Source organism: Phocoena sinus, chromosome 1, assembly GCF_008692025.1.
Source record: "Phocoena sinus isolate mPhoSin1 chromosome 1, mPhoSin1.pri, whole genome shotgun sequence".
In the NCBI taxonomy this organism is placed as follows: Eukaryota; Metazoa; Chordata; class Mammalia; order Artiodactyla; family Phocoenidae; genus Phocoena; species Phocoena sinus.
The window spans coordinates 29,135,150-29,161,407 of record NC_045763.1 but is presented as its reverse complement, the minus strand read 5'-3'; the positions used below and the strand labels follow the sequence as shown (position 1 = coordinate 29,161,407).

The following is a 26,258-nucleotide window of genomic DNA, read 5'->3' as shown; positions in this document are numbered from 1 at the left end:
CCTGAGACCAACCTGTGCTCTGAAAAATCCTGTTGTTTTCCCCAGCCTGGAAGATCCCCATCTTGGCTGAAAGCAGGCCTGTCCGACAGTCCTGAAACCTCAGGCTAGCTGCAGAGCTGGGCACGCGTCTCTCTCCACCGAGGCTGGAATATCCCTCAAGTTTGAGGGGAGGTGCCTCCTCCATTTCGATTTTCCTTTCTTCAGAATGGATGGTGTGCAGAACTTCCCAGCAGGCCAAGGCCTTTGACTGAGGCCCAAGATGCAGAACGAGGCCCGGCCTTCACCTGAGGTGATGTGCCCCCCTCACACAAAGGTCAGCGGTCCCGTGATAACACGGTCCCCTCTGCATCCTCCTACAGTGTTCTGGTTCCTGGCTGGGCCTGGGTTCTATCTGGGGAGCAACCTATGAAGCCAGGCTCTGAGAGCAGGAAAATCTGGCTTGTTCCTGCCCGCTGCCTGGGCTGCTGTGAGGGATCTCCACCAGGACAAAGCACCAAACCATGCCTGCTCTGCTTTTCGTGGCTGAACAGCTGGAGGAATATGCATCCACAAGCCAGCAGCTTGGGTCCCTGGCTCCTAGGAGAGTGAGGCCCAGGCACAGAAGGGCGAGGGGGGAAGAATCCATTCAGGGCAGAGGAGAAACACAGGAAACAGTGGTGGGATTTAAAGAACTGTTTATTGCTCTGTAACTTCGTCGGGAAGCTGTTAACAAGACCCATGACAGCCAAGGGCCAGGTGTGCATCTAGATCAGCTAGATTCACGTGTCCACCTCCTGATCCGTATAAACTTGGCGCTTGGGGGCCCTGTGCAGTCAAAGGCAGGCATCCTGGCAAACTGGTTAAATCCCAACAAGGAGAAACGATGCCACAGATCACTTCCACCTCCCCAAATCCCATGTCCTAGATAATAAAGGAAAACACCACAAGTACTGCTCCAAAACAAAACCTGCCCCGGTCCCTTATGTCTGACTCAGGAGCACCAAGGCTCTGCAGAAGCCAGGAACCCAGCACCAGAAGGCACCCGTCCCTCCCTCGCTGTTCAGTGACCTCCCCAGAGGAGTCCCCAGCCCCAAGGGTGCACTCCGGCCACACCGCAGGAAGGTCGAGGCAGGGAGCCAAGCCTAAGGGAGCCCAGGGTTTCCGATCCGAGCTGTAGTTGGTCCTGCTGGGTATGGCGGAGCTGTGGCCCTCACAGATTCTTCTGGAAGACCCGGTGCAGGCTCTGGGCCAGGACGTCAGTCTCCTCATAGCCCTCACAGCTTTGCTGCCAGCTCTCTGGCACCTGTTCCATGCCATAGTAGGCGCCAGCAATGGCCCCGGCCATGGTGGCAATGGTGTCTGTGTCCCCACCAAGCGAGATGGAGTAGATGAGAGTCCTCTGGAGGCTGTTGAAGGCAGAGGGGATCTCGGGGTCGGGCTCCATGCAGCGCAGGAAGCAATAGATGGCGGTGGGCACAGACTCAAAGGCAGCGATGCCGTTCCCTGTGGGGAAGCCAGGTTATGGGAACTTGAGCCACCCCCCTTCCCGAGCCCCACACGTCCCTAGGCTTCCTGCCACCTGCCACAAGTCAGCTTCAAGCTGGGCTGCGACTAAGAGCACAGGCTCTGGAGTCAGGCTACCTGGGTTCAAATCCCGGCTCGCCGACCTACTGGCTGTGTGATTCCTGTATGCTGGGTTCAGCTCCTCATGTAGAGAGTGAATAAAGTTAGGAATTCTCGCAGGGCTGGTGCGAGGGTGAAATGACATCCTAGAGGTAAAGCATTCTGCATAGTGCCCAGAACACAGTAAAAGTACTATCACCATTAGCTGTAAAAAACCAGCGGCCGGCTGCCATCTCTGGGATGTTTATCTTTAAGGCTGAGGGTACTGTTGCCCTAGAACAAGAAGGCGCTGTGCTCGCAGCCTGCCAAAGACCCTGCGGAACGTGGCTCTGCTGTCTCAGCAACCCTGGCAAAGGTGTGACGGCAGCAGGCGTGACTCCAGGCACCCCTCCCACTCCTGAGCCCAAGACTGACCCTGAAGGATGACGGGTGGGGGACTACCCACCTAGCTCGGACACCACCTCCTCTCTGGTCACTGAGTCCTGCTCTAGAAGCTCCCCAATCTTCTTCAGTCGGCTGGAGTATGGACGCTCCTCCATGCCCAACCTGTGGGTTGGGGGCGAGATTTCAGGGAGGTCGGAGCCAGCAGGGTGGAGAAGGCAGGAAGGGGAAGGGCTGCATGGGAGGGCGAGGCAGGGACGTGGGCATCTGACACTTAAGCACGGGTGTCAGGGCAAGAAGTGGGAAGGGCGAGGTGTGAGCCACCCGGTTTGTTCTCTGGGACCCGAAGAGCCCTGAGGCACAGCCAAGGCAAAGGGCTTCTTCCCACCCCTCTTAGGGCCTGCAATGAAAGGAAGGTTTCAGCTTGAGGCAGGGCCACCCCACCAGCATGCACGTGCACAGACACGCCTCCAGCCCGCATACTCACTCCCGGGCATCTGACACAGACTGGGCATCACTCTCCAGCTCCTCCATGTGGCCCAGGAGTTGTTCAAGGAAGTGCTCACTGGACGACTCACCCTGCAAAGCCAGGTGCACAGCCAGGGCCTGCAGGATGGCACCGTTGTAACCCAGGGAGGAGGCGTGTGTCAGCTGGGCCGAGAGCCGGGCAAACTAGGGCAAAGGTGAGGGAGGCAAAGACCTGCTGTCACAGCACCCAAGCTGCAGAGGGAGGGAGGGACGAGAGTGTCCAGAAGGCAGCCAGCCCTAACTACCTTCTGCACATCCTGGACACTGCTATAGGCCAGGGAGATGCCGGCCACCCGCATGGCGCCCCCGTTGCCGTAGGAGCCTTTGCCATTAAACTGGGCCCGGGCAGGCTCGAAGACATCACGGCACTTGGGGCTCAGGAGCTTCCTGAAGACGGTGATCACTCCAGCACCATAACCCCGGTCAGGGTCTTTCTTGTACTCCTGCGCAAACCTAGGGGAGAGAAGGGGACAGCGTAATGATCTAAGAGATGCCTGCCAGGGTTGGGAGAGAAGAAACCTGGCTGGTTTGGGAAAAGAGGAATCCTTGGGGACCTCAGGAGCCTGTGCCAGCGGTGCTGTCACTTCTAGCTTGGGAAGCTGCAGCTGCCCTAGGGAGAGTGCCCTGTGGTGGGGTGTGCGGGGAGGGTGTCCCGACATGCACAGATGTCACTGCTCTGGTCACTCTGCCCACCTGGTTTGCTTCGCCCCAGGACCACTGCCCTCACCTGTGCGCCATGTCCACCTCGTCGAAGGCCCCCTTGGCCAGCAGGGACCGCGCCAGCGCCCTGGCCATGGCCGTGTCGTCCGTGTAGCACAATGTTTCTGCAGGGACAGGGCGGGGGGCGGAGACCGAGCTGCAGGGCTCGCGGGTGGCGGCTTTGGCCTCCCGCTCACTCCTTTTATCTACTACTGCCAGAAGGCCTCAAGTCAGCCTCTCACTCCCATCCAGCTTCCAGGGCTCTGAGTCAGTCACATGCCCTGCTGATTTCTGGAGGAAAACCTTCCACCCCTTCTGGCTGCCATCACTGCATCTCCAGTCTTAATGGACCTGCTTTGGGCCTCTCAAATCTCCTGCATATTCCCCACCCTCCAGCCCAACCTATATGTGCAGCCAGGAAGGGTAGAATATCACTTTCCTCATCTCACTCTCCTGCTCGAATGGCTGTCTGCTGCCTTCAGGATGAGGTCCAAACTCACTGCTTTGGCCATTTGAAGCCCGCCCTTCCTCACCCATCTTATATCCCACTGCTCCAATCCACATCCTCAGAAGCAATCCTGGAGGCTGGGTCAAGTCCTTCCCACCTGGGGCTGCTCCCCCGCCCTCCTCTGGCCCTGTCTCCTTCCTCTGGGTGCCCGAGTCTACTGCTCTGGCACTTGTAACACACACCATTGGTTACGTGGTAGCTTCTCAAATAGGCTATAAGCCAGCGAGGGCCAAGGACTTGGTTTTATCTGAAGAAGAGACAGTTACAGAGAACAAAGCATACTCCCTAGTGAGCCCCTTCTTATTCCTCACATCTGCCTTCTGCCCTTGCCCCCCATCCCTGCCCTGCTCTGTGTATCCCAAGCACCAACCCTGCCTTCTCCCCTTTCACTCTCAGGAGCCCCCACCCCCTACTTCACCAGGAGGAGAGGCTCACAGGCACCCACTCACAGCCACACTCTCCAGTCTGTCCTCAGAGGGACTGGTTCCTCTTGAAGTGCCCCCCAAGCCCAGTTCCCCAGGGACCTTGCCCTTCCTTTGTCTCCTCAACTCCTCCCTCTGTAATACAGCAGCACCCGGTCTCCCTCTGATCGGTCCCTGCACCCTGCTTTCCCCCAGGAAATCACTTCTCTCCCACTCCCAGTCCAGATGATAGGGGAGGGAGCCAATGCCACCTCCAGCCCAGCCAAACAGCACCCCACTCCCTGTTTCAGCGATGGACGGGTGACATAAGCCAGACCACTGACACTCCATCAGAGACCTCTGCTGATGCCAGTGCGAAGAGAAACTTCCTCTGCTGGAGATGCTGAGCTGGGAACTGCTGAGGGCCACCCCGTGGGAAGGGTCTGTTACAGCGAAGCCCACCCAGAAGAACGCAGATCTGAATAAGGAAAGGAACTGAGTCTTGAGGAGATGGCTTGATTTAGCTCTGCTTAAAGCCAGACCTGCCCTGGACTTCTCAGTGATGCCAGCCAATGCATTCTTTTTGCTCAGGCCATTCTGAGTTGGGTTTTCTACCACTTGCACCCAAAGGGTCCTAAAATCTCAACCTAAAATGTCTTCCCCTCATCTTAACATCAAACCAAAAATGAAATTATGAACTGTCCCCCCCCATCCTGTCTTCACCTCAGCCACAGCTCATCTCTCTCCTTCCCTTCATACCAAACATACTCTTATTTTCTCCTTTTCCATTTCCTCCTAAACCCACTGAAATCTAACTTCCAGGGTTCAACCTTCTACTGAAAATGCTTTTCTAAGTCTAGACTTCCCCCCACTTAACCTCTCTGTAGCCTCACACCAGTAACCAGTGTCTTCATCTTGAAAAATTTTTTTTTTTTTTTTGCGGTAGGCGGGCCTCTCACTGTTATGGCCTCTCCCGCCGCGGAGCACACGCGCAGGCTCATCGGCCATGGCTCATGGGCCCAGCCGCTCCGCCGCATGTAGGATCTTCCCGGACCGGGCACGAACCCGTGTCCCCTGCATCGGCAGGCGGCCTCTCAACCACTGCGCCACCAGGGAAGCCCTGAAATTCTTTTCTTGAGTTTTGTTGTTACCCATCTCCTTCTGCTTCTTCTCCTACAAAGTGTTTCCTTCTCTAGCTCCTTTTCCTCCTCCAGGGCTCCGGGTGTGGCCCCTTTTTCTTCCTATTCTACCTGCTCTCCAAGAAGAATCATCCGCAGCCGGGATACTGCGCTGAGATCTGGTGATGAGTTGACTGCACAGGGAGGGAGAGGCAGAGGGGAGAGAGCTTTACAGGCAAAGGGACAGCAGTACATGCAAAGGCCTGAGCTAGAGGAGGCACGAAGCGAGAGGAAGTGCAGCGCAGACAGCAAGGCCAAGGGTGGTATAAGGTGAAACTGGAGACGCAGGCGAGGGCCGGCCATGTAGGGAACATTAAGGAGTTTGGCTATGTCCTAAGGGTAATGGAAAATTACTGCAGAGATTCATGAGGGGAGGCCGCGATAAGATCTGCTTTCAGAAGTGCCCTCCAGCTGCGTGGAGATGGACTGGTGGCCAACTGACTCGGGAGACCCGGGTAAAACGCGTATAATGGGTAAAATCGGCAGGGACTTAAGTATTGGACTAGGCGCAATCTAGGCGTGGCTTGCACGGCTTGGAGGTCTGTGTAGCCAAGCCCCGGGCTGGCGAACGTTCGCGGCGAGACGTGTGAAGACGGGGCTCGGATTTGGACACGCTGAATCCAAGGTGCCCGCGGGTCGTGCTGAGCGGGCCCCTCCGGCCGCTGTCCCCTCCCTGCCTGAGTCCCTCGCGGCTCCCCGGTGCCCAGTGCGCCCGGCCCCGCCCACCTGTCCGCGCGCTCCCCGGCGAGCCGGGGTCCGGCTCCAGGTCCTGGACCCGACGCAGCACTGACGTCAGGTCGACGGTGTCGCGCGCCTCGTAGACGGCGCCCACGCAGTCCCCGAGCAGCGCGCCCGCCAGGCAGCCGCGGAAGCGGGAGAGGGAGCGAGCCGCCCCAGCCCCTCCGCAGCCTGCCGCCGTCATCACCGCAGCCGCCGCCATCCGCGCGTACCAGCCGCCACTTCCGGTGCGGCCCGCGCGCGCCCCACCGCGCGGCTTCCCCGGCCCCACAGCGCCGCCCGGCGGCCCGGAGTCGCAGCTGCCCCGCGGGTGACAAGGGGCGGTCCCGCAGCCCTCGTTTCGATTGGGCCCGGCCTCTGTATTTAGCCCGCGTTTCCCCGACCTGTAAACGGCGTCACAGCCAGGCGGGACGGCCACTAAAGGGTCCCCGAGGGCTGCGCACTGAGCCAGACCTTTGGGCCACTGCCCCCACGGTCGGCCAGCCGTGCCACAGCAGCCCCAGCTCGGGTCATTCAGTCCTGGGCGGCCACCCCCAAGCCCTCCCCATGTCACCCTAGCCCCCTCTGGGCCTCCCCTAGGCGTCAAGAGGGCACGCAAGGGTCCAGCTGGGACAGAGCTGGTTAGAGATCACAGCGCTGGAGCCCAGGGTGCTGGCCTAGCCCAGAGAAGGGCATGGGATTGGGAACATGGAGCTTGAGGGATGATGTTACCATCTTTGCTCCTCCGTTCACAGGAGAGCCAAGAGCCCTCTCCCCGCTGGCTACATGCAGGGCTAGCAAAGAACCGTCCGGACTGAGAACCCCCGACCTTTATTAGATTCGTTCTCTCCACTGCCCTCCCTCTTTCATTTTCCACCAGCCTTCCCCTCCTCCCTCAGCCCCCTCGCTAGGTTAGCTCCAGCTGGCAGGTTTTGAGTGGACTCAGGGTGCGGTTTGTGGTGCGGGTGAAGGTGTCCACCTCCGGCACAAACTTCTCAGCCGGCATGGTCAGCTTCCGCCGGGTGTCCATGCACTTGGTGTCCAAGAGCATGGAGTTGGTCTTGCAGGCGATGTCAGCCTGCAGCCGGGCCAGATGCTGGTACAGGGCGTCCAGAGCATCCCTGGGAGGAGGGATTAACAGCCCACCACCCCGGGCGTGAGGCTGGGAGGTCAGGGCTGAGCTCACCAGCCTTGAGTCAGGAAGACAGCGGGGGAAGCTGGCAGGCAGCAAGGGACCCCAATGGTGGGAGGTGTCTCCCCGCCCCTCCTGCCCACTCCCCAAACCTACTGTGCCTGCGCCAGCTTCTGCTTCAGAGCAGCAGTGGTGGCCTCTAACTGCTGGGCCTCCTCAGTGAGGCCGCACTGTGCCTGGAGGCAGAGGGGCAGGTTGGGAGTCCAGGTCAGCCACACTGTCCTTCTGCCCACGGGTCTGGGGGCTGCCCTGCGCCAGCACCCCTGCTTCACCAGGGAGTGAGTCATCCTGAGGAACCTTAGCCAGGGGCCCATGCCCCGCTGGGGTGCCCTCGTACCTGGTCCCTGCAGAGTTCCATGTTGGGCCGGTAGGTCCTGGTCTCTAGCCGGGTGTGGCATAGCTTCAGGTTCTGTAACTTTCTGCGCAGATCCTCCTCCAGATGCCGGATGTCCTCCTGCAGCTCGGCAATCTCCTCCAAGGTCTGCAGGGACAGAGTGACTGGTCTCCACCTGGTGCACCCAGTCCGGGGCTTCCTGGCAGGGCATCAGGCTCCTCATCCCACAGCAGGAAGTCCAGGCCCCAGGAGACCAAACGGAGAAGGCTCACATTCTTCTCTTGCCACTTGAGCTCACTGTACACTTTCTCCATCTCCCACAGCCGCTTCCTGAAGGCAAATTCCGTTGCAACCCTCTGGGCTTCCAGTTCGTTGTTGGTCTGAGGACAGAAAGTAGGCAGGGCAAGGGGAGGGTATACGCTCTGGCCAGCTGAGGATGTCGCTCAGGTGAGGGGTGGGATGCCACATGGCTGACAGGGAACAAAAGACAAGGGCTTGAGTGCATGCTGGGGCCATCTCTTAGCCATGGAGGATCGGGGTAGGGGGAGTGGTCAGTCACCTTGGCAATAGTTAGGGCGATGGCCTCCCTCAGCTCTATGGCCCCTTTCATCTCAGCCTCTGCTCGGTTCTTGTTGAACTGACTGCGGTCATCCCACTGCTGGAGTGTGGTGGAGCTGCAGGTGGCAGGAAATAATCAGAATATGGCCTCTGCGGGGAGGAAGAGAGACTGAATGAAATGCCCTTCTTACCCGTTGGGGACACGTGTGGGATTAATCTTCAGAGAGATGTTCGGGGACTTGAGGTTGAGAGAGAAGCAGCCTCTGTCAATGTCCACTGTCTCCATTTTGCCCCGATGGTCAGAGTTGAGCTGCTGTCGGACTTCCTGCAGGAGGCTGGGGACAGAACAGACTGGATCAGGAGCCATACCTCCAAGGCCCTGGAACGCAGCCCCCATGGTACTGAAGGGACAAGGAGGGATGGGAAAGCTGAGGTGACAATGGAGCTGCCGTGGCAGCTGAGACATATATAGGCACAGCTGGATGAGCTCCCCACAGACAAAATTATGGCACCAAGTGCTTGTACACACCCACAGGGCACACTCCAGTAGCTACGCTCTCAAGGCTCACACTCCCAGCAAGTCGGGGTGGCGGCACATGGGCTTCATCTCTCATGCTTCCAATAAACTGATAATGGCTGCCTAGAGCAGGTTCATGAGAAGTATTCTGAGACCACGTCCAGGTGGTGCAAAAAGTACTACGATCAGTGGGTGAGTGGTTTCTGCCATGGGCACGGCAGGGGCAGAAGGCGGCCTGAGAGCCAGTGACTTGTAACCCACGATACACATGTTCTACATTTAAAACACAGCCTTCAGAGGCGGGTGAACGTGCGAATGACGTATCTCTCTCTTACCAGAGCTTCTCAAAGGCCTGGCTGATCTTCTGTTGCAAGGCCTTCTTGGTGGCTTCAGTGACCTCTACCTCTTTGTGCAGCTCTTCCTCCACGGGGTCCTTCACCACATCAATGTCACGCCGACTCTCCCGCAGGGTCAGGCACTCAATGGCCACATCCAGAGGCAGGTTCTTGGCCTGCAGGTTTTGCTCTGCTGACTCCTTCATCTAGAAAAGAGAGGGCACAGGAGGCTGGTGGGGCCATCCGCTGGGAAGCAGCTCTCATCCCCACTTAGGCCAAGTGACTCTGATGGACATGCCACCAAATACCCTGACCCGGAAGAGGGGAGGAAGAGGGAGGTCCTTGCAGGCAGGGTCTCCTGGCACCCTGCCCTGGCTCCCTGCCTGTGTCAGGGCGTCGATCTCAGCATCTAAATCTGTCAGACACTTGTCCAGCATCTCCTTCCACCGGTTGACAGTATCAATCCTCTCTGCCAGTCGAGTCCTATTGTCATGTTCGTCCCAAATGGTCTGGAAGAGACAGAGCCAGATAAAGAGGTTGTCGGGAGTTGGGGGCTATCCCTTTCCCACCCAACTGGGCTCCGGCCCCCAACCTGGTTGTTGGTCTCATTGCAGAGGACCTGGGCCTCCTGGCGGATCTGGTGTGAGGCATCTCGCTGCCGCTCAGCGTTAGTGGACAACAGGTAGCTGTTGGTGTGCCAGTCCGGCAACTGGAAACGTGGACTGGGCTTGACACTCAGGGTGGCCATGGTGCAGGAGCCAAAGGCTCGGGGATCCCAGGCCTGTTCCAAGACACCCACCTCTGCTGGAGGGAGCAAACAAGGCTGCAGGAGACCGCTGAGGAAAGCCTTTCCTGGATCAAAGCCCCTCCAAAGGATATACTCCTGTCCGTTTCGCTCCAAGCCCCTTCCTGCTGGAAGCCTGCTTGGAAACAGCACTCCCTACACTCAACTTCGTGTGAGGCATTAACTAAGTTTCCTCCCACCCATCCATCCACAGACACAAACTGCTGGACCCTACAGGTCCTGGAGCAGGTGAAAGGGGATAATGGGGCTCCTCGGTGTGTGTGCGTGCGCGTGTGTGTGTGTGCATGTGCGTGTGCGTGTGTGTGTAGTGCCAAGTGCTCGGCGGGGCTGAAGAAGGGGGGGGCAGGTAGCAGGAAAAATAGCCCTTAATCCAGTTTCCACCACTACTTCCAGTAACCAAGTCCTGTGCAACTTTCTTTGCTTTCCCTGCCCCAGCTTTGGGCTAGGGCCCTGCGGGATCTTAAGAGAAGGAACCCTATCCCCATCCAGAGAGGACCGGCTTGTTTCGAAGGGGCTTCGAATTGGCACTAGGGAATTGGTGGTGGGGGGCTGGTCCCCTCCCCACCTGGGTCATATTCCCTCCCTCTGCCCTCTGCTGGAGGAGGAGGAGCGGGTGTGTGAGGGGCCCCAGCGGGAGGAGCTGCGGTTTGTCTAGTTCCAGCCCAATCCCTCCCTTCCCCTCCCAGGATAATCATCTTCAGTTTAAATTAATACCCCGGCGCAGAGAAAGGAGCGGGAGCGGGTGAGCACCTCCCCACCCCTGTCCCCTCCTCCTCTCACCTTCCCAGCGCGCACTTCCGCCTCCCTTCGCCGGCTCCTCTGTTAAGCGCCCCCGGTTGCTAGGCACCCCTACTCCGCGCGCGGGTCATCACAGCCCGCGATCAGCTTGGTCACCGCCGGGCGGCGCGGCGGCGGCGGCGGCGGCGTTGTTGTTGTTGGGGCCCAGAGGTCTTCCGGGTAGGAAAGGGCCAGCGGCGGGGCTGGTGCTGCAAGAGGGTGGGGAGGAGGAGGGCATCAGGATATCGCGTTCACTTCATTCACAAGTTAAAAATCTTTACTTTGATAAAGGTTACTCATCGACATGGCAAAAAAAAAAAAAAAAAAAGAAGTGCCGTACATAGCCAGAGTAATCTCCCAGTCAGGCTCACTCTCCAGCAGGTATCCTTCCCCGAACTTAACATTATTTACACACATTCTACTGATTCTGTCTTTCCCAATAATTTCATCATCTGCTTGACGGCAAGAAGGAATGATCATCGTAATTGGAGAGGGCACGTCCCTGGGAGTGGTAACAGGTATTAGAAGTAATGCTCAGTATCCAACCATTTCTCTAAAAAGGAGGAGGAAAAAAAAATCCAACCGTGCTAGTACCGTTCTAGACATTGGAAGATGTTGACAGGTAATGTACATAACTAACAGGTGAGGTAGGCATTACCCCCATTTTTGCCAGTAACTGAAGAGACTGGTAAGGATGGAAACCCAGATGCATCTGGTCCCCAGGTCTACCTTCTCTCAGTTACGACTCCGCACTGCCTCTAGTGGTGGCGCTGGACAGCAAGAGGAAGGCAGGGATGCTATCCCCAGCTTGCCCGCCTGCTCCTCTCTGAGGGCTGTGCAGAAAAATCCTAGGAGATGGATGCTATGACCACCATCGTCTTACAGGCGAGGAAACTGAGGCACAGAGAAGTGAGGAACGTGCCCAGGGTCACAAAACTAAGTGATAGAGCTTGGATCCAAACTCAGGCAGTCTGCTCCAGAGGCTAAGTTCTGGTTTGATGGATGGAGGGTAAGAGAGGAGTCCAAGAAGAGTCCTCAGTTTTAAAACCTCAGTGATTGGTGGGATGGGGTCACAGTGGGAAGAGAGGCAGAGAACCCAGGGCTTGGTAGGCAAGGGGATGATGAGGTTGGCTTTTGAGTAGTTTGAGGTGATTGTGGTGGATCTAGGTATTGCTGTCCAGGAGGCAGTTAGAAATGTGAGTCTGGAACTCTGCAGAAAGACTGAGGCTGGAACATTTCCAAGACTTCCTTGATCACAGAATTTTGTTTTTTCACAGAATATTTTCTAAACTCTAATACATGGCTCATAAACCAGACAGGCATGGGAATTTGTGATATAGCTCTTTTACTAGGATTAAAGAAGACAGAAAAATTAAAGGCCCTGGACAAATTAATTGCCGGGAGAAATGATAAGATTTTGGCATAGGTATTTGGAAACTTAACAAAAAGAAGTAAACAAATATGGAAGAATGGTGGTGTATCTCTGACCATGGTGGTGGTTTTGGTGTTCATGACTCCCGAGGCTCCTGCACATCCTGGACAAAGGAAGAAGACATTAGCAGAAAAGGTCGGACAGCTGATGGACTGGACTCAGAAAAACAGAGTGATAAGAATGAATGATGCCATGTTCAATCGTTTTGTATTAGAAAAACCAAGAAACTATTCTGTTATTGTGATGTTTACTACTCTCCAGAAGTTTAGATTATGTGTAACATGCAAACTTGCTCTTCAAGAATTTCAGATCTTGGCAGATTCCTGGCAATTCTCCAGTGCATTCAGCAACAAGGTATTTTTTGCTATGGTGGATTTTGATGAAAGCCCCGAGGTCTCTGAAATGCTCCAGGTGATGTCTGTTCCGAATGTCCTCCACTTTTCTGCTAAAAGTAAATTTACAGCAGATGGCATTTATAATTTCAAAGAGAGGGGTATCATAGCGCAGCAAATGTTCACATGAGTAGCCGAGAGAAATGAGAGACGGATGGTCAATGTCAGAACCAGGAAGCCTATAAATTATTACTATTCCTTCAAGTTAGGGATATCTTTGGCTTTCATCGGTGGACTTGTGTATGTATTGAAATGGAATAGGAAATTTAGTTTTAACAAAAATTTATGGGCAGTTTTAGCTGTGTTTTGTGATTTTGATGTCATCTGGTCCAATGTGGACTCATATACGAGGAGCCCCGTTTGCTCAAAGCAATACACAGGACAGACACATTATATTCATGAAGTGCATTACTTCCAGTTTGTAGCAGAAATGTATATCATTTCTCTGTTTCATGTGTGCATTACCCTGGAAATATTGCTCTTAGATACAGCTGCCACCTCTCCTATGATCATTATAAATAGGAAGATAATGTCCATGACTTGTTTGTGTCTAGTTGTAATCTTCTTCAGTTGGCTGCTTTCTCTCTTCAGATTTAAAGAATATAACTATCCATTCCACATTCTCGTGGATTAAAAAGGATCCTAGAGATGTAGACAAGGAAGCAAGAAATTTTTTTAAAATGTGAAAGTAAAAACATGAAAACAGCAGAATATGAACTCGTAACTTTTTTAATTGATTAAGACTTAGCCAAAGGAGACATGAGGTGCCCTGGCAATAACAAGCTATTTTCTCTCAAAATCTGTGAAGTGTTATGTTATGTATCTTCTCTGTTCTTCTCAATTTTCTCCTCCCATTAAATGTCATAGATTACCTTACTTAGTGAATTCCAATAATTAAAATCCTCAGAGTGTACACCTTTTACTGAATTAGGACAGTGTTTAAAAGTACTTTAGTTAATATTTGGTCAGCTGATCTTATTCTAATATGAAAAATATCTTGATAAGGTATCCATCCCCACATCTAGCTACTGAAGTTAAAACTGTATTGCCTTTTTTGGAGGTGTATATTTGCACAGCTTACTTCGTGTGTTGTTCCCTGAAGCCTTATCTTTCTTTAGCGTGTACTTCCAACGTCTAGAGGCAGATAGAGTACTACGTGGTGCTCCATCTCCCAAGTCTTTTCTACTGAAATACGCTATTGTGCTTCCTGATGGTTGTAGATATTACAGACTAATTAAATACTGGATTGTTTCTCCATGATTGTTAACGACTTTTTATCCGGAAAGATTTCAGGTAAATTATCTTTCTTTATTTCTCTTCCAAGAGGGCAATTTCTAACAAAATAGTAGTTCCTATTTTGGTGTTGATGTGAGGTTGTTTTCAATTAAATTTAAATCTAAGGGAAAAATATAAAGACAATTCAGAGGATGAATGATGATTTTATTCACCCTTTTCTGTTTAGAAGCATGCTAAAATGTCAGGTTATTTCCAATATGCAGAAATGTAAAACTGAATGTCTTAAAAGCTGTTCTATTTTGGCCTTTCTACCCTCTTAAGTGGAAAAACAAAGTACAAATTTGGAGATTCCACCCCCCCCCCCGCCCCCTTACCTTCATTCTGTCGTATGTAGGTAACCAAAGTTAAGTTCCAAATAGCTTATTAATGTGCTTGGCAAGTGACAGCAAAGTTGTATTTTACTATTAAATTGAACTCTGGTCTTCCCTCTGGAAATTGCTATTTTAGAAAAGTGAGAACTGTGATTGTGAAAATGTTTTTCAAGCAACAGCAATTTAGTGTCACATTAGAAGATTTCTGCTTTAAATTGGGACTGGCTTTGGCTATTTACAACCAAGTGACCCACCTTCGAGGTACAGTGGGAGATCTTGATGTTGTTTTATTTTTATTTTATCTATTTATTTAATTTGTTTATTATTTTTGGCTGCGTTGGGTCTTCATTGCTGCCCGTGGGCTTTCTCCAGTTGCAGCGAGAGGGGGCTACTCTTCGTTGTGGTGAGTGGGCTTCTCACTGCAGTGGCTTCTCTTGTTGTGGAGCACGGGCTCTAGGCGCGCGGGCTTCAGTAGCTGTGGCTCACGGGCTCAGTAGTTGTGGCTTGCGGGCTCTAGAGTGCAGGCTCAGTAGCTGTGGTGCACGGGCTTAGTTGCTCACGGCATGTGGGATCTTCCTGGACCAGGGCTCGAACCCGTGTCCCCTGCACTGGCAGGCAGATTCCTAACCACTGTGCAACCAGGGAATCCCCGAAACTTAGGTTCTCGATGTCTCATCGCAGAAAGAATTCAGTGAGGGACAAAGTGATAGGTAAGAAGTGGATTTATTTAGAGAGAAACACACTCCACAGAGTGTGGGCCATCTCAGAAGGTGAGAAAGGCCGATCTTGATGTTTTTGTATGAGTTGTTTGCCAAGGGTTTTGGGTATAGTTGCTCTAGTAAATTGCACTTTTTTAAAAACACAGAGTAAGTGGAAATAGTTTCTCTCTCTAATTTAGGCATTTTTGTTTGTTTGTATACTTCTCCAAAGGAAACTGCTTGACTCTGGCCTTTTTTCCAGCTTACTTTTCTGTTGCTCTCGCACCTGTCTCAGGCCAAATAAATTCACGTTGAGATCCTCAAGGTTGAGACTTAAGTGTGACTAAGTAGTTTTGTATACAATAGTCAGAGAGAATGAACCGCTGTTTCAACTACACAGCTGCAGATTTAATCTGGAGGTTGAAACAACCAACAACCCCCCTCCTCGACTCTATTTGCCCTTCCATTTTCTTGTATAAGAAAAGTCTATCAGTTCAAACGAATGGAAAGTAGCTTTGCTGCATTCAAAGTGTTATACGTTTGTGCAGATTTAAAAATGAGTATCTAAAGGGTCTTTTTTTGGAGTAGAATAAATTTTTATTACACAGCATCTTATTTTTAAAAAGACTTTATCTTCATAGAATACATCTTCACATTAGAGATTCCCACAATGGGAAAACAACAACTTATTACTTATAATTTTATATCTGTGGACAGACTATTTTAGGACAAGTAAAATAAACACCTTTGAGGACTAAGTCTAGGTTTAGAATCTGTAACAATTTGAAACATCTATAAAGGGATCTCTTCCCTACATGGAACTTCTCTATATTCAGGAACTCTCCAGGCTCTTCTTCCTACGATTTAGAAATCAGTAATGTGAAACATCAGCATTTCTAATTTGCCAGTTTACCTTGGACATGTAACTGGTATCGACTGAACAGAGCGGGGAAGTTTGCAAAAACTAAACACTGCCTAATTTTCTGAGAAGTCTTTATTCTCGAATTAACAGTCTCTCCCTTTCTCTACCTAGGACAGATACAGAAGTCTGATCAGCTATTGAGAGCAATAAAGCTGAATTCCCTTTAAGAGTTTGATAAATTAAAAGGCAAAAGCTCATATATGTTTAGTTGTACTGTGAGTCTTGTGAGAAGCTGAGAGACACCCCATTAACTCCCCAGCATAGAGAACTCAGTCTGACAATTTTTTGGTTACAATTGCTCTCAAATCTTTCCTCAAAGATTACACTCTAAAAATAACGAGGTGATTAGGAGAAGAGGTTTGTCTCACCAATGGACTTATCTGTTATTTCCTCCTTATTGTGAATTGAATGGCATGACAGAGCAGAGGCAAGGGAGGTGTACAATCAATTTTCAAGGTATTGCGTCTAAAAGGTCAGAGCTTCCATAGCATAGCAACAGCTGTGCAGATGCCCTCATCACGATCGTAGAAATAACAAAGCCTAGCAAAGGTGAAAGCTGAGAGTGCCAATCCCTGGAATATAGTCACAACTTGTCCAATGTCCCAGTGACTATGAAGAGGGAGGGGCTGCAGCCAGGGAGTAGTTCATTGCAGAGCAAGGATTCAAATAAGCAGCTGGAATTAGGCCCAGGAGCAAAACACTGACAACCCTCTCACCAATCCAGTGGAGACATGCAGCCTTGGAACCAGAATGGTGGCTGGGTGACAGGTGAATGTCCTGTATTCCACACCATCCTGGGGTAGGTTGGTCCTGGAGAAATGCTGAGACATGAGTGGTCTGACCACTGGTGCTCAGAGGAACAGAGCTTGTCCTCCTCAGGCACCACAGAGGACACGGCCTCCAGAGAGTCACCCTGTCGCTCCTTAAAGGGTCTTAATGTAGATACTAGTAATACTTTTAAATTAAAGATTTAAACCACACCTTTTAATATAGTAAAAAAATAACACTATTCAAAGAAATACCACAAACGGCAAACATTTATAATCTAAAATCTTTATAAAAGTACAAAAATAAATTAGAAAAATTAAACTCATAAAATGGTTAAGTAACCTTAATTTTACATTTGTATAAAATACAAGTGAAAACCATCTGAATGATGGCGGTGACTGAAATCCTGTTTGGTAAAGTATCCTATTCCTATGTTGTTTTTGATTTTGTTTTTTGCAACATAATGTGCCATTTCCATTTGACAGTTTATGTTGCAGTAAATAAAGAGTAATATTGTACAGTTAGCAGTTGCAAGTACTTTTTTTTTTTTTTGCAGTACACGGGCCCCTTTTTGCGGTACGCGAGCCCCCCACTGCTGTGGCCTCCCCCGTTGCGGAGCACAGGCTCCGGACGCACAGGCTCAGCGACCATGGCTCACGGGCCCAGCCGCTCCGCGGCATGTGGGATCCTCCCGGACCAGGGCACGAACCCACGTCCCCCGCGTCGGCAGGCGGACTCCCAACAACTGCGCCACCAGGGAAGCCCACAAGTACTTTTGAGTTGGGCTGTTTCTGAGGTCCGTTAGCAAAAAAGTCCATTACCATTTTATTTCAGCTGAGAATCAGACATCATATAAAGCTTCATAATCCTAAACCACGAATATGTCTGCTTTGTTTATAAGTAAATCTCGAACCCAAGCATTATTCTTTTTTCAAAAAAAACTTTACTGGAGTATAATTGCTTTACAATGTTGTGTACGTTTCCCAAGGATTATTCTTTTAAAAAATTTTTTTAAAAATTTATTTATTTAGGCTGCGTTGGGTCTTCGTTGCTGCGCACAGGCTTTCTCTAGTTGCGGCGAGCGGGGGCTACTCTTCGTGGCAGTGCGCGGGCTTCTCATTGCAGTGGCTTCACTTGTTGTGGACCACGGGCTCTAGGTGCGCGGGCTTCAGTAGTTGTGGCACGTGGGCTCAGTAGTTGTGGCTCGCGGGCTGTAGAGCACAGGCTCAGTAGTTGTGGCGCACGGGCTTAGTTGCTCTGCAGCATGTGGGATCTTCCCGGACCAGGGCTCGAACCCGTGTCCCCTGCTTTAGCAGGCGGATTCTTAACCACTGTGCCACCAGGGAAGTCCCCCAAGGATTATTCTTAAAGGAAAATATTTTAATAGAGAAAAGTATGAGACAAGTGCTGCTCTATAAAGGCACTGCAAAGATCTCTATAGACTGTGGAAATTACAGAAATAACAAAAGTGACAGAAGGCAGGAAAACAGTCATCTTTTTTCTACAGATAAAATTAAAGATTCCAGTCCCCTTTATGATAGAGACATTTTATCAAGTATAGTAAAAATGATCCCATCCTTTCCTGGCACTGACAGATTAACCTAATTAATTTCCTAAAAGCATCTGCAAGGTATGCAAGTCTCAGCAGCCAAAGAATTTGTCAAATGATCAGACGACTGAAACATGGAAACTACGAGAACTGAGAGTTCAAGATGTACGGCCCCCCTCCAAAAAAAGAAACCACCTCGGAATTTTACCTTAGATTGCCCCCTCATTTCTCCATGCTTTAGTGTAGTGCTCTGAGCACCCTTTTACCTGAAGTTTCAAGCAGGTGTACTCTAATATAATTGGTGACTTGTTCTGTCCAGTCCAGCATGTCTAATTAATCAATTAGAGCAATCGTCCGATTACCGTCTGCCTAGATAACCGTCATGCTTTTCTGGTACTACACTTAGGGATGCTACAGCCTGATTTAACAGAGCATGTCTTCGCATCACCGTTACACGTATTTCCCCCATTTAACTGTATGAATTTGGGTGTAGTTACTGACGTTTTTAGAATTTTCCTTATCAGTGTAGTTACTGGGAAGATTGACAGTAGAGTGATTCTCTTCAATTTGTGAAACTTAACAACTGACACATATAGTTAAAAAAAACTCAACCCATCAGCATTTGTTAGTTAAGCTAACTAGTGCTTCTTCAGCATCAGTAACAAGATCCTTTAAGAAAACAAACTGTACTGTTAGGGTTGCACAGACTCTGGCGACATGTAGGTGGGAGATAGCCAGAAGGGAACAGACTGAATTCTCTGATGTTCTGGAGAACAGAAATAGGGTAAATGGAAATAATGAAGGGACAAGTTTTTAATATTTAGGCTGGACTGCTTCAAGTAGTGAGTTACCCCCCAGATAAGGAGCTCATCCTCATAGGGATTCCTGCTTGCTTGGAGGCCTCACCTCACACTAGGGTTCCTTTGAGTCCAGACCTATGCAGACTGGGCAGAGTGGCGGGGCTGTGGAGAGTGTGCTCCATCCAAAGGGACCAACCACTCTTGAGCTTCCCCTGGTGGCAGCTGTGAAGGGATACTGAAGAAATAGTGAAATCGATGACCCTCCTTACTTTTTAAGGGATTTTTATGTGAGATCTTCTGATTTTTTAAATATTAGGGACTAATAAAAATATTTTAAATACCAAACAAAAATTATTTGCAGACAGAAATTGGCTGCCAACTTGAGACCTCTGATTTTACTCTATTAACTTCAATTATGGAATGAAAAGTGATATACCTGAAGTTATGCAGTTAGGACAGTTGAGAGCTGGTTTTCAAAATTTCAGTCCAGGGTTTTCTTGCATATCATACTTGGGCTGTGTATCCACTTCAGTGCCTGTGACGATTCCCCGTCCATTTCAGTTTCTTTTTATCCTACCTATTCTTAAGTTCTTTCACTGCCTGGCAGCGTTTGCAAGCCTGGCTTCTTGCTTACCCCTCTTTCCACGCCACCCAATGTCTTAAAGGGAGGAGAGTCTAAAAGACCCAGTGTCTTTTATTTAAGGTGGGGGAGAAACTATTTATTTATTTACTGCATTGTATTTTCCATCACTTTAATTTTTTTTTATACGGAGCCCCAGCCCCACCAGGCATTTTTTTGGCCGCACTGCAGAGCACGCGGAACTTCCCCAAGCAGGGGTCAAACCTGTGCCCCCTGCAGTGGAAGTGTGGACTCTCTTAACCACTGGACAGCCAGGGAAGTCCTGGGTTGGTGGGGGGCCGGCGCAGCAGAACCTCTTTAAAACCTGAGTTCCACCTACGTGCCCAGCACTATTAAGTACCCTCCATCTATTAACTCACTTAATGTCCCAACAGCCCTACTATTATCTCATTATAGTGGAGGAAACTTGAGATTTAGAAGCATCAAGGAACTTGTCTATTGTCACGCAATCATGCAATCCAGGTTTGAATTCAGGACTTCGTGATTATGAAAGCCTAAACTCCTTCCACTGTATCACACTAACTCCCTTTACCTAAGCCTGAAGTGCTGTAATGATGACCACAAAACAAAGTTTGGAGCAAAGCTTTTCTTTTTATTGCAGTTATTAGTGAAAGTTACACTTCAAACTGAAGCTAAGCAACACTAAAACCATTAATATTTTAAAATCAAGGATTAAAAACAAATACAACTAAGAACACTTCCAATACACAGAATGGCAGAAAAAAGAGGAGTGGTTCTGTCACAGGACATTTTAGTGACAGTTTGGCTCAGAAAGAATTATGACCATTTCTTTAACATAAAATATTGTAAGTGACTGAACTGCTTAAAAAGCGGCTTGAAGCTTCTCAGTCTCAACCCTAGGTTTTTTTGTAGTAAATTTTTTTTGGGGGAAAGAAAATTTAAATACCCCCAAAAGTAGTTCTGTTTAAAAACTTTATTTGCCTTCTGCTCATCTTAATGACATATAGTCTTTGAGGAATTAAAATGACAACCATATCCAAAGCCTGGCCCCCAAGTACACAGTGATAGGACTCAACATTTGGTGTTTCTAATTATACAGTGATTACATATATATCATAGACTAGCTCCCACCCACCATATAATCCAATTTCCTCTTAATAAAATGTGGCAGTCAAGTTTAATATCACTCAAGATTTTATCTTGTAGCATATTACAAACTCAGACTTACTCCATAGTTTTAACTAATGTTATCGTGTAACCAAACATTAACAAAGGAAGGCTTATAAACATTTTGAAATTCTGCAGTCTCTAAAGTACTACGGTAAATTGTTCTTACTTATGAAAAGCCAACAAAAAATATAAGGCCAGACCAGGTGTAAGACAGGATAGGGAAGATGAGGAAGGAGGTTTGAGTGTCCATCATTTCACCATGCTGAAACTTGGTATATTTGGCAAGAGTAGTCGGTGTGGAAAAGGAGGATGGAGAAAGAGGTTACTCTGATTTTATGTAATAATTCAGTTTCAAAACATACTGATATTAACTCCCCAAAATATTTCACATCTGCAGTACAAATAGGCACACACGGTTAAGATGGTTAAAAAGTAAAATTTAAAAGGCTATTTGTCCATCTGCAGGGCATTTGCAGGAGGCCCCACCTCCCCACATGTCCTACATTTACATTTTACTTTTCAGAAAAGCCCCTTTTAAAAGAGTGCTATTTCCTGTCCACTACTTCGGGCTTAAAAAAAGCAGCAATTGTCTCAAGTGGGAGCAGTTAGCAATGCTTTAGGGGTGTGTATTTGTGTGTAATATAAATGTTCTCTAGACTGAGTGGTCAGATTACACTGGAATGGTTATATTACAATTTTAGTCCCCCAAACACTAAAGAAACACATTATTTTTTCTATATAAACTTATGTAATACACAGTGTTATAAACATAGAATATTTATACACACACACACACACACACACACATACACACATCACTGCTTCCCACAGCCTATGAATGCATCCATATACTAGTTCACAAGAACGATCTTTATTCACAAGATACAGTAATACTTTCATGGGGTCCATAACTGAAGACAGATATTAAAGCTACACATTACAGCAAAAATTGTTTAAAAGTATTCCTGATATATCCAATGTTCTCAGCTATCTCCCCAGCAAGGTGGATTTTTTGTTCATTTTCCAAGCATGAATCTCCCCAACTTTTCAGTACTTGTAATTCTCATTATCCTATAAAACTAAGATAGATCTCATCCGTGTTAGTGATGAGCTGGAAAAGCCCAAACTGCCTGCAACAAGGGGAGATCAGCATCTATAGAGATAAAAAAATAAATGTTGAATGCATTCATACCCTGTGTACCTAAAATGCATCCTTTTATTTCTTAAAACAAAACAAAACACAAACCAAACTTGCCTGTTTCAACAAGGAATTGCTTACACAACCTGTGGTGATGTGCCCTTTGTTTTTTTCCTAGAAACAAGAGCCCCTTCCCCTCAGGAAAGTGGGTAAGCCTGTAGAAATGTAAGGTTCTGCCCACAATCCATAAAGATAACTGGGTCAGACACCAACAGGCTGCCTGATATCACCTGCAGATGCTCAGAACTGAATTTAAATGAAGAAAAAACCCTTTTACTATATTTTAATTTTTACAGGTACATGGTGATTGGAAAGCAACGGTCAACTCTGCAAAGTGGTAAGTGAAATAAGCACACTTTTCCTTCTTAAAACCTAACCCCTTACTCCAAAAAAAGGTTCCAAAAAAAGGTACCAAAAATCTGCAAGAAACAAAGGGATAACTATCTGGTTGTACAACAGCCTCTGATGCCAATCTGTAGCAAAAATGCCTGAAGGCAAAAGGCAAAGTTAATTTCTGATTATCTGATGGTTTCACCACATTAATCTAACTCAAAATACAATCACAGCTGCCATAGCACCACTAAAAGGAGTTTGGTTTTTGAAGTTACACTTTTCCCAAAGATTATTATAAAGAAAAATTCAGCTTGTGCAATAAATATCTAGCAGGGGAGAAACAGAACAGAATACGTTTGTAGGTGAACACCATACCATGATAAAGCCTCAGTTTCTCTTACATTTGTTTGATAAAATGATCTAGGGTAACTAAAGACACTTTCATAGAAGCAAACTGGAAATGAACCCTTCACACAACAATATTTTATCTCAAGCACTGTCACAAACATTATCCTATTCTTACAACTACTTTGTGAGGGAGGTGAGGGCAGGTATTATCACTACCATTTTATAAGAACCTAGGCACACAGAGATTAAGGAAATTGCCTTATGGACAGAGAGCAAATTAGTGGTAGAGCTCTGACTAAACTCCAAATCTCAGTTCAAGTTTTAGAGCCCTTTCTACTCTCAAAGGCAACAAGTTCTCAACAGTCTTTTTCCAGTTGTGATCTTCTAAAACTTCCTGCATTTTAAACCTATTTATGCCTTCTTTACAGTTCAGGTTTGACTAGGAAATGAGTTTAAGAAAACTTTTAATATGGAATTCTGCACACACCAAGAGGCATATATGTGAGAAAGAAATCAGTATCTATAGAACTAAGGTCTGAAAAATCATTATGTAAATTAAGAGGGAAGAATAGTCTTAAGTATTCATTCAGTGTAATTTTTACATATTTAAGAAGATGTGTCAGAATAAAAGTTACAAATCTTCTGAAGTTTAAATCAGAGTCTGATTCATTAAAACCAGGAGCTACATTAATTTTCCTTAAGAATATGGGCATCTCTGTTAGAGAAGATTGAAATATTACTTTCAAGAATAATTTCTTTTATCACTTCGCTGTAACATCGTATTTCAGGTATATATTCTGTTCATATTACCACTCTATAGCTAGCAAAACCCTCTGTGGATAGAGATAATACCTGCAGCACTAACACTTAATTCTCATTTAGCCAAGTTAGGATTTCTTTCCATCTATTTTAACTAAAGTTACATTCTAATGATTCTCATTATCTCTCTTTTTTTTCAGTCCTCCCCCTTTTATTTTTAACAGTGTGTGTGTGTAGGGTGTGGAGAGGGAAAAACTGCACAATTCATAAATGGCATAAAACACTGATTTCATCCCAATATAGAATCATGGCACTCAAGTAAATCAAAGAATGGTAGGTCAAAGAAAAAACTTTAGAACCCAAACATGAAAACAGTATTCAAAGAGTCTCTCAATCAAGCTAGAACTTGCGGCATGTGATCTTCCTTTCCCAAGTATTTTAAAGACTCTATTATTTACTCATAGTAGAATTCTATCTAAACTGCCTCTAAATCCTTTTTCTTTTCTTTTTCAAAGAGGAGCAAGGCATTGTACCCTGGGCTAAGAAATGAGAAAGCTCCTGGAAAACTTTTAAAGAATCTTATAGGACAAAGTATTAGAAGATTTTGGTTAGTGCTTGCCAGTCCTGATTTTTGAATTAGAGAAAGAGCACAGGCACATTTGCAGGATCACTATCAATACTATGAGATCATTCCCTTTCTGTGAAACAGGGAGATATCTGCAGTTAACACTGGAGATCCAAATCTGTTGCTACCAAAACCAAAGGTTTAACCTGCTACCAAAGGCTCCTCTTGTTAAACTCCCTGGGATCAAACTGTATCCATTAACCTGGTTGGACCGTCCATGTTAGGCAAAATTCCCCCTTCACTACAATCTACCAGTGTTTCCCCCAAATCTGTTATCAAAAAATATTTTCTTTACAGGAAAGACTACCTTGTCTGGAAAGGTCCTATTTTGTGTTTTCTATATAAAGGGAAAAGCTGGAGAAGCCGTGTTGATAGCAATGCCATGGCTCTATTTAAGGATAAATACTTCGTTTCTTTATTCAGAAGCAACTTCTCTAATCAAAACAGATGCAGCTTTAGATCTGGGACAACAATATAAAATAAATTTAGGTTACAGAGACTCTCTTCCTAGGTTCAAATGGCAACAGTTCCTCTTTTACAATGTGACTGTGAGAACCAGACAAATATCAAACAATTATAAGGTTTCTCTCCAAGGATTCCGGCAAAGAAACCTTCTCCTTTTCCTCATTTACCCCCTCACTACATACTCTTACAATCCCACTAGTCCATTTCTTCACAAAGATCTCCTATCACACCTGCAAACATTTTTTGTAGAAAGAGTCTTTCCTTCTTTGGTTCTAAAAATAAAGGGCCAAATGAAAGGATTTTTGTTTGTTTGTTCTTCCAACTAAAGCCATGAAGTAAATGAAGATGGAAAGTTTTAGGCATTAAATACCAGGGTGATCTCCCTCTCTAGTTTCTGGCATGGCCTCTTAAACTTTAAACATAAAATTACAGATGTGCATGCAGTCAATTTTTAGAAATAAAAAAAACCAAAAAAAAAAAAAAAAGGCAAAGAAAATAAAGTTCTAATGACCAACAATCCCATCTGTTTTCTACTCACATAAGCCTATTCATGACAGTTCTAAGAGATGACTGTGAACCTGAACAAGTCACCAAGTACTTCACTGTGGTAACTCAGTTACTGATGCCAGGTACCCTGATTTATGGAGCCAACCAGTTCAAAGAGCAAAATAAGCTCTATGTGTCAGGTTCCTATGAGCTTTTGGAAGGAAAAAAGAAAATAAAGGATGATTTCTACTCAAAGCTGCCTTAAAAATATTGATCTACAAGAATTATATGCCTGTCAATCTAGGACAATGTTGAAGCATAATGAATAAAACTGTTAAAATTATAACTACAATAAATATCCTTAAGAGGGGAGCATATATTTGCAATAAAAATATATCTGACTGATTGAAACATATATAGATTTTTAGTATCAACAAATTCCTATAATCAGAATACCAACGTTCAATTAATACTTGATGTAGGGTAAGGAAGTAGCTGTGTGTGTGTGTGTGTGTGTGTGTGTGTGTGTGTGTGTGTGTGTGTGTATCAACCTACTGAAACTGGCAAAAACGTGGGGAAAAAGTGACATGGCTAATGTCTATACGAAATCACATGCTGATTCATTTTAAATCGTTAAATTTCCCATAACAGAAAAATAATACTTTTCCAATTATAGTTACTTGAAACTTTCTCATTTACCCCTCTCAGTGAAAGAATGTAGTATGGCAAAATGTCATACATTAAACCCTGATAATTTAGAATTTAAAGCTCAGAGGAGGGATAAAGTTTATCTTTTAATCTCTTACAGAAAAAAATGGCTTACCAAGCAAATTCACCGTGTAAAAACACAATGGAAATATTGTACCTGTTTAACAGAATTCACTTTTTTCATGCACCTTTATAAAAAGTTAATGTCAATAAAAATAACCTTGGGCTTCCCTGGTGGCGCAGTGGTTGAGAGTCCGCCTGCCGATGCAGGGGACACGGGTTCGTGCCCCAGTCCGGGAAGATCCCACATGCCGCGGAGCGGCTGGGCCCGTGAGCCATGGCCGCTGGGGCTGCGCATCCGGGGCCTGTGCTCCGCAACGGGAGAGGCCACAACAGTGAGAGGCCCGCGTACCGCAAAAAAAAAAAAAAAAAAAAAAAAAAAATAACCTTGATCTATTCACTAGGAAACTGGAGTAACCATATATGCTTGAAATTAATTTTCTATAATCATACTTTTAACTGTCTTCCAATTAATTCACATTCATAATTATTACTTAAATTTTTAAGTAGCTGAAATACTATATTAGCCTTTATCTCTGATTCTACCTAGCCACTTAAACTCTGTTTCTTCATTGATGAAGAAGAAACAACTTTAAAAGTAAAGTAGGGTTGAATCAACGTTAAAGGTATGGTAGGGAAAAGATCAGGGTAGCAAATCTTCCACATGACATAATCATGGTGGGGGCTGGAGCAGCCCATTTCAGAGTCAATTATCACTGACTTCTGGATCATTTGCTCTTTGTTTCCCAGGCCTACGAGAATGGTATCACAATCCTAACGCTGGATGATGTATCCACCTAAAGCA

General features: G+C 47.3%; 2 protein-coding genes and 1 pseudogene across 5 annotated transcripts; all 3 read right to left on the bottom strand.

The window, feature by feature from the left end:
• Positions 1 to 657: 657 nt before the first annotated feature.
• ADPRS (ADP-ribosylserine hydrolase) lies at positions 658 to 6,249 on the bottom strand. Its single transcript, XM_032654071.1, has 6 exons — positions 6,024 to 6,249; positions 3,239 to 3,335; positions 2,757 to 2,964; positions 2,471 to 2,655; positions 2,048 to 2,148; positions 658 to 1,482 (listed from the first exon to the last, which is right to left on the bottom strand). Exons 1-6 carry the CDS (start codon positions 6,235 to 6,237, stop codon positions 1,190 to 1,192), a joined length of 1,098 nt encoding a protein of 365 aa, XP_032509962.1. The 5' UTR covers positions 6,238 to 6,249; the 3' UTR covers positions 658 to 1,189.
• A 661-nt stretch (positions 6,250 to 6,910) lies between these two features.
• TEKT2 (tektin 2) lies at positions 6,911 to 10,698 on the bottom strand. Of its 4 annotated transcripts, none has more exons than XM_032647167.1 (9): positions 10,536 to 10,698; positions 9,543 to 9,751; positions 8,951 to 9,459; positions 8,290 to 8,433; positions 8,100 to 8,214; positions 7,813 to 7,920; positions 7,544 to 7,687; positions 7,303 to 7,382; positions 6,911 to 7,135 (listed from the first exon to the last, which is right to left on the bottom strand). In XM_032647167.1, the coding sequence occupies exons 3-9, from the start codon at positions 9,154 to 9,156 to the stop codon at positions 6,922 to 6,924; spliced, it is 1,011 nt and encodes a 336-aa protein (XP_032503058.1). In that variant the 5' UTR covers positions 9,157 to 9,459; positions 9,543 to 9,751; positions 10,536 to 10,698; the 3' UTR covers positions 6,911 to 6,921. The 4 variants fall into 4 exon arrangements, with proteins under 4 accessions (XP_032503058.1, XP_032503067.1, XP_032503049.1 ...); XM_032647176.1 differs by having other exon boundaries at positions 9,543 to 9,754; positions 10,536 to 10,558; XM_032647158.1 differs by lacking the exon at positions 10,536 to 10,698 and having other exon boundaries at positions 9,543 to 9,882.
• A 5,358-nt stretch (positions 10,699 to 16,056) lies between these two features.
• On the bottom strand, positions 16,057 to 18,227 carry LOC116755814 (annotated as a pseudogene).
• Between the last annotated feature and the right edge of the window lie 8,031 nt (positions 18,228 to 26,258).

Bases quoted from the DNA above. Each gene is read 5' to 3' on its own strand.
- ADPRS (XM_032654071.1), bottom strand. From the start codon at position 6,237: ATGGCGGCGGCTGCGGTGATGACGGCGGCAGGCTGCGGAGGGGCTGGG. The intron at 2,656-2,756 runs GTAGTTAGGGCT...CCTTTGCCCTAG, and splicing joins GTGTCCAGGATGTGCAGAAG to TTTGCCCGGCTCTCGGCCCA. The intron at 1,483-2,047 runs GTGGGTAGTCCC...GCTTCCCCACAG, and splicing joins GGAGGTGGTGTCCGAGCTAG to GGAACGGCATCGCTGCCTTT.
- TEKT2 (XM_032647167.1), bottom strand. From the start codon at position 9,156: ATGAAGGAGTCAGCAGAGCAAAACCTGCAGGCCAAGAACCTGCCTCTG. The intron at 8,215-8,289 runs GTAAGAAGGGCA...TGCCACCTGCAG, and splicing joins CCCACACGTGTCCCCAACGG to CTCCACCACACTCCAGCAGT. The intron at 7,921-8,099 runs GTGACTGACCAC...TTCTGTCCTCAG, and splicing joins TCGCCCTAACTATTGCCAAG to ACCAACAACGAACTGGAAGC.